Below are 10,845 nucleotides of genomic sequence, written 5' to 3'. Positions count from 1 at the left end.
CTTGGTGAGGAAAACGGAAGGAAGCATTAAAAAATAAATTTGGCTTTTTTTTCTGCTACTTTTATTTTGGTAACTTTACCCATCGAATGATACCTGCAAATTAATTTTATCAAGCAAGCTTTTTCCCACTATACAAACAGCTTTCCTCATTACAGCCCCATCACAGTAGGGAAATGAATCTTACAAAGCTATTCTCTCCCAATTCTCACTGTACAATCCACACATCTGTGACAGTGTCCTGTCTCACTGAAAGCTCACAGCAAAAGCCAACATGATACAAATACGTAGGAACACACGGCATGCTGAGCTCTTCTCTGATGGCCCCGGATGATTCTAGGGCATATAGTTATGACTGGGGGATACCCTGAGGCCTGACTATGTCTAATGAAATACCAAATATATCTAATTAATTGCACTGCTCTGGGCTAATGAGAGACCAGAAATTTCCAAACCCCTTGAGATGGTCATATTTATATAGAATTGTGCTACATTCCTACTCCTTTATCTCTCATACCTATCTCTTTGGACAGCTTGTGCTACACTGATTCAAATCTAACCACTGGGATTCTTCTAGCGAACTCTAACAGTGGAAAGGGCCAGCATTATGGCAATTCCTGTCTTGCATTTCATTAGAAGCTATGCATTTTGGGTGCTTGGAAGTAGGAAATGCTACGTTCAGCCTACATTATCAATAGGAGGATTGAGCCACATAAGATTTTAAAATAATTATCAGCATACAAATTATACCCAGAGATATCAGAAACTTCCCCCTCCCACATACCCTAATGTAGTTAAAAATTTAGATTTGATAATACTGAAGAGTGAAAGACATACATTTTGAGGAAATCAGATTGTTAACATTGGAATTATAGCCAATGCTCAATTTATCCATGGTATTACACGAATAAGTACAATGCACACATAACTTAAAACTTTTGCAATTGGTATTTTCCTTCAACAGTTCTTTATTAGAACTAGAAATATGAACTAATAATTCTACTTCTCTTCCATATACTGGTTTTTTAAAACGAAAGAAAAAAAAATGGTAGGCAGTAGAGTCCTATCGAAGAATGAGGGGGGTAAGAGGGAGCAGAGAAGAAAAAGGAGATATAAGCAGTAGGAGAAAAATAAGGTGAGCAGGCCTCAAGAAAAGGAAGTGGGAAGGGTAGTTTACAAAAGGCTATGGAAAAAAAAAAACCCAGATGTAATGAAAAATGCAAATTGGTTTGTTGGATAATTGAGTGAATGGTATTTATACCTCATTTCTCTTCAAGAATCCACTGTTAATGATTTTCAGTAATGCATAATTTCAATATGGTATTCCGCTGAACATACCGACATATCCGTTAGATACCAAGTTATGGTGCTCACGATCATAGGGTCTATCTGCATGCAAGAAGCTACACAACCTTATTAGAGAAGCAATAGCCTGCTGTGTTTTGTAGTCTCAGGTAAATTTTTACCACAACTTCCGAAGGAGTTTAGGTCCTAAAGTTCCTTAACATTTCTGTTTTGAAACAGAAGCGTGTATATTTCCTTTTGGCTAACATCCAATTTAACCAATAGCAAACAGCTAAATAAGAACAAATCTAAAGATATCTTGGGGAAGCATCCAGTATTCTTTGGATCCTCAAGCCAATCAAAATGGAGAGAACAGAAGGTAGTGTAGGTGGAATAAATGGAGCCTAGTTGCTGGCTCATCAAGTAATCATAATAGTCAAAAAACATATAACCATCAATTTGAGAAATAACTCTGTTCATTTGATAGCTGGCAAAAGAACTCAGCAAGAAGCTAGCATAAAAGACAATTGAGACTGCCTCTCAGAGGACTCACCTGTCTTTCCCAGTTTCCTTCTTAAAAATGCCATCACAGTAACTCATGCGCTTCTCTGTGGTCACGTAAATTTGGGCATTTGGGTAGATGTCAACAGTCTTTTTCAGCATGTTGTACACAATGCCATTGCCGTCTTTCCTCATATTGCGGAAAGGACCCCAAATAACATAAATAGTAGCATTTGCTTCCTTGAAAAAATAATCAGGGTTTTTTAGTAAAAGAGGAACGCTGGTATGGGACACAACTCGAATCATTGTCATGCGACCAACATCTTCTTCATAGCCCTTGGTAGGGGCATTGTTCATTCTCCAAATGCAGGATGACTGATCTATCTCATTCCCCACCTTCTGGCCAACCATCTGACCTGAGTTTGACACTATGGCGCAAAGGTCACAGTCCAGTTGCAAAGGCTGAAAAACAGAGAAATAAGACAGGGGAGAGACACGTAAATTAGTAAGTTCCAGCTATCCAAACAAGTTCCTCTGAGAAAATGAAATTCAGATATTGGGTAGAGCAGCTGAGTGTGGGATTTTCTGAAATATATGGACAAACCCTATAGTAGCTACCACAGGTTATCAAGCTAGGGGCATGCTTCCATTTAAAAAGTGAATACAGAGTGTTAAGAAATAATTTTAATTTCTATCCCCTTGTGTCGGTCTATCCCCTTGTGTCGGTCCAATTAAATGGAAAAATAGTCATTTGTTTTCCATTCTAAATAATGACTTTTCATTCAAAACCATAATTTCAAATGAAATAAGGCAATAGGGGAAGATTTGATCTCTTTAATAAGGACGGTGGCTAAAAAAGGAAATGCAAAGGGAATATATCTAGGCATCAATTCTGTATTTTACTTATACGTATGAATAGTTATGTAGCAGTTGATGAAAATATGAAAAATTCAGCAAATGATAAGGTTCTGAAAAAGATGTTCAGAACCAAGAACTACTTAAGACAAATCTCAGGCTGGCAAAAACTTTACAAAAACCCTTTAAAAATTCCCTGTATCACCATGTTAACTGGCCTTTGTGTTTCTATTTATTTTAGATGGATAAGGAAAGGTTTCTTTTAAGAACTCAGGGAAGAGATGTACAGAGATAATAATCTCTAGTGCCGGTCTAACCACTACCCTCCTTGTTTTAAACCAATGAGGTAACAGAGACTCACAAAGGGTAAGCACCAACTTCTAGACCTTGCAGATGATAGATTCAAGTCACAGTGGTAGATTCAAATTTAGATCTTCTAGCTCTAAACCCATTGCTCTTTCCATTATTCAATGCATTCCTTCCACCCAGGCAAACCAAATAAATTCCTTTTGCCACTTTCCTCCTACATGAGGAAAAGTCACCCTACCTTTTAAAAGAGTGATAAAGGAGCAATGCACTCTGTTGATATATGTCTTTCTCATCTTCCTTCTATGAGATTCTATATTTTGTATCTGACATTTGATCCTGTATTTTTATGGTGCCTATTGGTCATTGATTCTTCTCACACTGGATACTGCCCTTATTTTATTAGTTATGTTGTATTTTATTGTTTAACTTTATCTGTCCACCATACAGTAAACTCTGTAAGAGTCTGTCTTTTTCATTTTAGTCCCACTCCCCAGAAGTCCTTGGATTATTATAGGAGCCCAGTATACAGTGGTTAAGGGAGAACAATTGAATTAAAATAATTTATTAGGAGCCTGAACACTGAACTTAGTATTAGTGAAGAAATGGACTTTTCCAAATTCATTGAGAATTGTTGATTTAGATGAAAGAGAAACACAATCCAGAAGAAACCTATCAATATACAAACAGGTCAATCTAGGTGGTTAAAATGAGAGGCAAAGTTCCTCCGAAAAGTCACCTGTATAATTACCATACAACTAGAACAAGATGTCTTTCCTATCAGTGGTAGGAATTCAAAGTAGTTACTGAGCAACTACAATGTGCCATGTTCTAGAGGCTGGGGATTATTCAGCTGTGAAAATTGTAAGCAAAACCCCCTGACCTTACAGATCTTACATTCCACTGGGGGGAGAAAGGCAATTAATAAATCAGCATAGTATATATGTTAGATGAAGACAGGTGCTAAATAGAGAAAATTAAAGTAAGGAAGGGGGTTAGGATATGTGTGTGTGTGTGTGTGTGTGTGTGTGTGTGTGTTGGTAGAGTGACCAGAAAACACTCTGGTGGGTGGGAAATGTTGTTTGAGGAAAGACTTGAAGAAAGTAAGAGGTCTGGCTATGGGGATTTGTGTGTATATGGTGGAGGAGGGAGAGTATTCCTGCAAAGCAAAACCAAGAGTCACTGCAAACACCCCATGGTAGGAGAGGAACACGAGGAGAGCAACGTGGCCTGCAGAGCACTGAGGAGAGTCAGTGGGTACTGGGCTGGAAAGATGGTCAGGAAGACATCACATAGGCTATTTTACTCAGGAGATTTGGAAGGCTCTGAAGAGGGGAGTGGGTGATCTGCATTATATTTTAACAGCATTGGTGTGGTGCAGAAAACTGACAAAAAGGAAACAGGTAGAGACTTGGAGAATAGACTACTGCCACAATCATGGCAAGAGATGATGGTGGCTTGGACTAGGTTGGGTAGCAGAAGAGGTAGCAAGATGCTGGCCACACGCTGAACATATTCTGAAGGTAAAGCCTATTGGCTTGACCAGTAAGATGGACTGTGGAATCTGAGAGAGAGAGAGAGGAATCAAGGACAACTTCCATTTTTAGCCTAAACAACTGGAAGACTAGAACTGGCTTTAAATGAGAAGGCAGAGGCTTTAAGAGGGGCAAGCTCAGCGGAGAATAAGCTCATTTTCAGACCTGTTAGATTAGAGATGCTTTGAACACAGACTCCCTGCAGCTAAAGTTATAACAAAACGACTCAAACTGCTTTAAAACACTTTTTCCCCCAGATTATTGAAGTCATATGGGCTCATTGCGGAAAACTTGAACAAAATAAACAAAAGAATAAAAACTCCCCATATTTCCACCACCTGACAACTTCTACAACATTTTGTTATTTTCCTCCTTCTAGACATATTAGGTTGAGAAATACTATTTATAAAATTTGGCAACCTTGGTTTTTCAACTAATTTCATTTCACTAAACTCTCCCATGCCAGTAAACAGTCCTTAGAGGTGTTTTTTTTAAAGAATGTATTTGTTTTGGGGGGGAAGCGGCAGAGGGAGAAAAATCTTCAAGCAGACTCCCCAACTGAGCATGGAGCACTGAAGCAAGGCTCAATCCTAGGACCCATGAGATCATGACCCGAGCTAAAGCCAAGAGTCGGATGCTTAACCAACTGAGCCACCCAGGCGCCCCTCTGTAGAGATACTTTAAATGCTGATACAATATTCCCTTATGTGGACAGGCCATAATGTACCTATCTGCCTACTGCTGGGCATTTGGCTATTATCTGATTTTTTCCTTTGATGAACATCTTTGTGTTTCCCACTGTATTTTGGATGCTAGCAGTTATTAGGTTAATTTAACTTTACTTATTTTGGTTTTTATTGTGCACCTGTGAAATATGCCAGATGGACAAATGTTTCCACTCGTTTAATGTCAAAATGAAGGATTTTGAAAAAACTTGACTGATTAAGTCCATAAAGGTCTACATATGAAGTTTCTTTTTTTTCCTACACAAAAAGAGATTCATTAAACTGTTAGAATCATGTAGGTTTTGAACAGGGCTGGACATGAGACCACATAGGCTCAGGCATGGACTGGATGTGCCACTGAGGTCTCACCATTTACGAAGTGTCTTAAAACTCTGCTGTCAAATGGACGGTCCATCACCCCTGCTACAGTAAGATTTCTGAACAGCAGGTTAGAATAGGTCTTCTCAAGGTGGGTGAGTATAGTAGGGCACTTGGAAATGGGGTTCTGTGGGTTAGTGCCACAGTGAAGACTTCATTGATGGTCAGATGGGGGCATAAGAGACTGCCTCTTGGGATGGGATAGTGATCTAAGACCTTCATGCAAGTAGGAGCCCACAGTTTTTCAGGGCAATAAGGAAGAACACGATATTCTTCCTGCCAGACGATTTGCAGCAGGGCGTAACATACATTACAGTTAGCTAAGTCCTCCAAACCCACTTAGAGTCATGCAAATCAATGCCTGATTTAAACTGTATGTGTCATATGGCACACTCCAACTTATCACCAAGATGCATATGGTGCAGGGAGGTTACATTCCATTTTCTGTTCCAAGAAGTTGCTTCACTGTATAATAAAAGCATTTTTGGGTATGGCCTCCACAAATTAAAAAAAAAAAAAAAAGAAAGATAGAAAAAAGAAAAAAGATAAGAAAGAGCCTCGGATGTGTTCTAATCTATAAATTTGCATCGGATTTCCTAGTCCTTGAGTGAATTAGCTGGTTGTGCTGTAACGAGCCTTAATTTAACTAATAAGAATCAGCATACTGGTTTCACTTGACAATTGTAACCTCTGAAAGTGATCAATTAAGACATCACAATCTGTTTCATGACAACATATCAGGATGCCGCAGCTGTGCAGATTATGAGGTCAGCAGCTGACTAACAACTTGAGGGCAAACATTGGCAACCACAGCCTCTTATTTATGTAACAAATATGCAACTGGGCAGAGGGCTAGGAATGTAATGGCTTGGGGGATAGGTGGTGATCTTTAAATCGTCCTTTTCCTTTCCATACTGTCACCATAGCCAGAGTCGTAAGAGCCTTCCACGTACCTATCCTGCTTGACCACAGTCCTGCCTAGCTGCCTGATGTCCTCAATGAGGTACCAGGAGACATGACTCATATGGTGACACTCTATTTGCCACTTAGTTGCAGGGACCATTTTACAGTATGGTAGGAAAGCCAGACTGGCTGAATGCAACAGTCCTAATCATAATCAGAAGTTTCAGGTAACACCAAGAAATTGCTAAGGCCCAAGGGAGTCATTTATACGTTTGAAGATGTTTCAAACTATGGTAAGCCATGATAAAAAAGAAATACCTAGGCACAGATGGACGGTTTGACCCGAGAGTCGCACTTATCTGGTTATCTCAGTTCCTTTTATTAGCTTTATCGCCGCATCTTGGGATCTCAGCTTTCTTTGTTAAAATGTACTGCTGTTTCTTGAACTCGTTTATATTATTTGACTTGGGGCCCTTGCTCGAAAATGTATTCCGTATGTCTCCACTCGCTCGGTTCTGCCTCAGTAAGCAGTTTCTTCCCAGACTGAGGCCCTGGATATGCCGAGACCTTTGGAAAGATTTAGCCAGCTCCAACTGTATCAAGCCCTATCTTAGCTTTGAATTCTCCTTTTTAGTTGACTTGTCCTTATGTTTTTGTTTCTTTTCATTAAGAACAAACTTGACATCTTCATCTTTTTCTCTAGTACATTCAAAGCACCATCAAGCCAAATGCTTTGATTGGGCTTGTGCTGTGTCTATAAACGGAGATCACCACAAATATTCAGCCGACTGTGTCTGTGCAACTGTGTCCCTCTTAAAAGAAAGCTCACAAATATCAAACACGTCCTTTCTTTCTTTTTTTTTAAGATTTTATTTATTTATTTATTTATTATTTATTTATTTATTTGAGATAGAGCAAGAGAAGCATGAGCAGGGACCAGAGGGAGAGAGAGAAGCAGGGTCCCCGCTGAGCAAGGAGCCGGACATGGGGCTCAGTCCCAGGCCCCTGGGATCATGACCTGAGATGAAAGCAGATGCTTAATCATCTGAGCCACCCAGATACCCCCAAACACATCCTTTTACTTAAACTCTAAAATTATGAATTTTTTTTTAATGGTAAGATCACTATATTTGATTTGGGTATTTCTCCCTCGCAAAAGGATACGAACTCTGTACCTGCATATCTGGTTATGAACACTCAGCTTGGGGAAAGTTAAGAATTTGGCAACATCTATTAAACGACCAAGTAATTTTTACTTAGTACTAATTCTGTGAAAGGCCCATGAAGGATAAAATAATTTTAGGATTCTAATCAGTGTGAGCTTTTAATCTCAGTACACAGCTCTGAGGCATAGCAGAGTTCGATGATTAACGAGGGTCGAGTCATACACTATTTTAAAGGCCTAAGGGATTCCCTTGAAAAACAAGTCCTTTCTTTGCTAAAATGAATCATGACATTTGCTTCCTTACAAGAAAAAGGGCTTGATTCCTGTCTTGGGCACAGGGAAAGGATGAGAGAGGGGGGAAGGGAAGAAACAGAGTAAGAAAGACATCTAAGCATAGTGTATTATACTTATTAATAAAAAAATGACTGAACACTTATTATGGGCCACTCATCCTGCCCGGCACTTTATTACATCACTCCATTCATTCTCATAATAAATTCTTCCTAAGCTGGACTGTTTTTATTTCCCATTATAGAGTTGAGGAAATTGAGATGAACATGATATCCAGTGGGTACTAGACATCTTTCAGGTTAAAAAGAGGAGCATATGTTTTCTTTCATAAAATACATTCGCAGGACTAAGGGAAAGATATTAAAGAAATATTAATATATAATATATAAATATATTTAATATATATTTAATATATACAATATACAAATATATATAATATAAATATATATTATTAATAATTTGCATTATTCCTAATACACATTTAGGCAAACATCTTAAATCTCACCCACTATTATATTAAAATTATTTATATTACATAATAAATTAATGCTTTGAAACATCTTGTTGGCCAAGAATTTCACCAAAAGAGGACAATGTTTCTCAACTGATGAGAGGCTCCTCAGGAATATTAGGGTTTGCATATGAGCAGAATTATCCTCTCTTCTCTGGCAATGGTATTAACATGGCATAAGAAATTATGTAGAAAATTTTTTCTTATTATTTTTGATTTGAAATCTAGCTGAAACTTCAGTGGAAGATAAACTAATCACGACCAATTTTTTTAGCCTCCAATGGTTCTCCACATCTTTACTTAATTTGTTTTTCAAAACTTTTTCATAAGAGCAGTGAGTTGTGTTTCCTTCTGAAGCATTAAGTGATTATAATCCATGTTTGAGGAAAAAAAGGACATGGCAATGATGTTTTTAGAAGCTGATCTCCGTGGCTAAAGGGAATACCTCCCCCTGCATGAAAACCTCCTGGACGTAAATTCACTTTAGAAGCCAACATGGCTGCTTTTAAGTACTTGGGAATCAAAGTTAGCTCAAGACTGCCAAGACTTTCTCTAACTCATGAGTCATTCTTCCCTCTGTACTTATGAAGATTCCAGAACACTGGCTGATTGGGAGACTATGTCCCTACTACAGGTCCTTTTACAGCCATGTCAAATTTTATTTTTATTTTATTAGATGCATGAGTATTTGGCACAAAAATGAACTTTGTTTGCAAAAATGCTGAAGAATGCAAGCTCAGGGAAATCAAGAAGGTCCTATATTTTCTGATCCTACGGGGAAGGGTGGAAGGTTGGCTGTTCTTTACCTCTTTTTAAGAATCTGTGACATTTTAATAATTAGCTTTATCTTCCTGTGTTTAAATATTATTTATATGGACCCTAGAAACCAATTTACCATGACATGCACAATTGATCCTTTCTCAGTTAAGAAAAAAAAAAAGGAAAAATTAACAAAACTAACATACCACCCACTCTGATTGGCAAGCTTATTCTTTTGTTACTTTTCAGTCACTTTTCTCTTCAGATTAGTACACATATAGTTAAAGAACGCTTCTGTTTCTCTGCTTCAAGTTTACACACACACACACACACACACACACACACACACACACACACACACACGTGCAGATACCTTCATCCGGCTAATAAGACCTCTCACTCTCCTAGCCACTTTTTCATCCTGCTCCTTACCAAACACTCTGGAAAATTCCCCTTTTCTCTTCTTCGGGTAAGAACCTGACAAATTGCCCTGTCTTTTTTGAATGATATATTGGGACAACTGCCAAGCACTTTACATTTTAATCAGCAAGAAGAATGAAATATTTAACCTTTCCTTTTTTTCTCTGTGAATAAGCGTAAAGACAAGATAATTAGAGCTTATAGAATAGATAATTAAAATCTGCGAATTAAAACTTGCAAAACAGTGTGGTTTCCCCAGCAAAGAGAAATGGCCATGTACGAAAGGTCACCTGTCAACTAGTTCTAGTTATTAAATCTCTGCATTTATCACTAAGGTGGCTCTATGGAAAACGAAGGTCAAGACATTAAATTATGAAACAGTCAGGATTAGAAAAGGTCGGTCACCAAAAACTCAAGTAAAATTTAACCAAACCTGCTAATTCTGCACCCAGAAGCAAGCAGACACAGCCAGGGATGAAACATTACACTGGACAGCGCTAATCTCTCTCCCCACGCTAGCCCATACTGAACATGAATTTCTATTTGACGTCTTGAAGTATAAAATGAGACTTGCTCATCGCAAATAAAAACAGGAGCTTCGATAAATATTTCAGAATGAAAATCATGTTTGAATCGAACTAGCTTAAATTATTAAAAACATTGTTTTACACTACTTTAATGGTTGCTTTCATTTCAACCATAAGAACGCAATTTAAAATATTGGCCACGGGCACTCCTGGCACCCTAAACGCTTTACAGGACAATTAGCAACTCACCACTCACTAATTTACTACTTTAATATTGAAACAAATGAGATCTTTGCTTTTCATCATCCAATTTGAATGAATTTGAACAAAGCAAGTTGAAAAAAGCTCCAGAGATGCACATCAGTTTGCTGTCATTTATTCCTCTACTCTTCATGAATGTCTTTAGAGTTTTAGTTTTTAGAGGCTTCAACATGTATAATGATGCCATTGGGGAATAGATTTTGCCTTTATTCTCCTTGATGTTCTTTTGAGGTCTTTCAAGTGAAAGGTACAAAAGAGGCATTAACAATCTGGCATTGTTTTTATTGCTTGACAAAGAAAAAAATGTATTTTAATTTTTCCCGTGTTTCAGGAATGATTAAGCAAGCTGTTTTCATCTACACCGAGTCACTTTCAGCAGACCTCTAACTGTGAGCAAAGAATTGTGAAGACTGTTCTAGAGAGAAAT

The 10,845-nt window shown here is 38.0% G+C and overlaps 1 protein-coding gene across 11 annotated transcripts in view; it reads right to left on the bottom strand.

Moving 5' to 3' along the window:
* ST6GALNAC3 (ST6 N-acetylgalactosaminide alpha-2,6-sialyltransferase 3) overlaps positions 1-10,845 on the bottom strand; it is a 514,884-nt gene that overhangs the window by 197,952 nt on the left and 306,087 nt on the right. For all 11 annotated transcript variants that reach the window (XM_045801991.2, XM_045801995.2, XM_045801992.2 and 8 more), the window contains one exon: positions 1,835-2,244. In XM_045801991.2, the coding sequence (XP_045657947.1) occupies positions 1,835-2,244 (410 nt within the window). The remainder of the gene's footprint in view (positions 1-1,834; positions 2,245-10,845) is intronic.

This window comes from Ursus americanus, chromosome 12 (genome assembly GCF_024610735.1).
Source record: "Ursus americanus isolate L20-20 chromosome 12, mUrsAme1.1.p, whole genome shotgun sequence".
Classification (NCBI taxonomy): domain Eukaryota; kingdom Metazoa; phylum Chordata; class Mammalia; order Carnivora; family Ursidae; genus Ursus; species Ursus americanus.
This window is presented reverse-complemented; position numbering and strand designations above follow the sequence as displayed.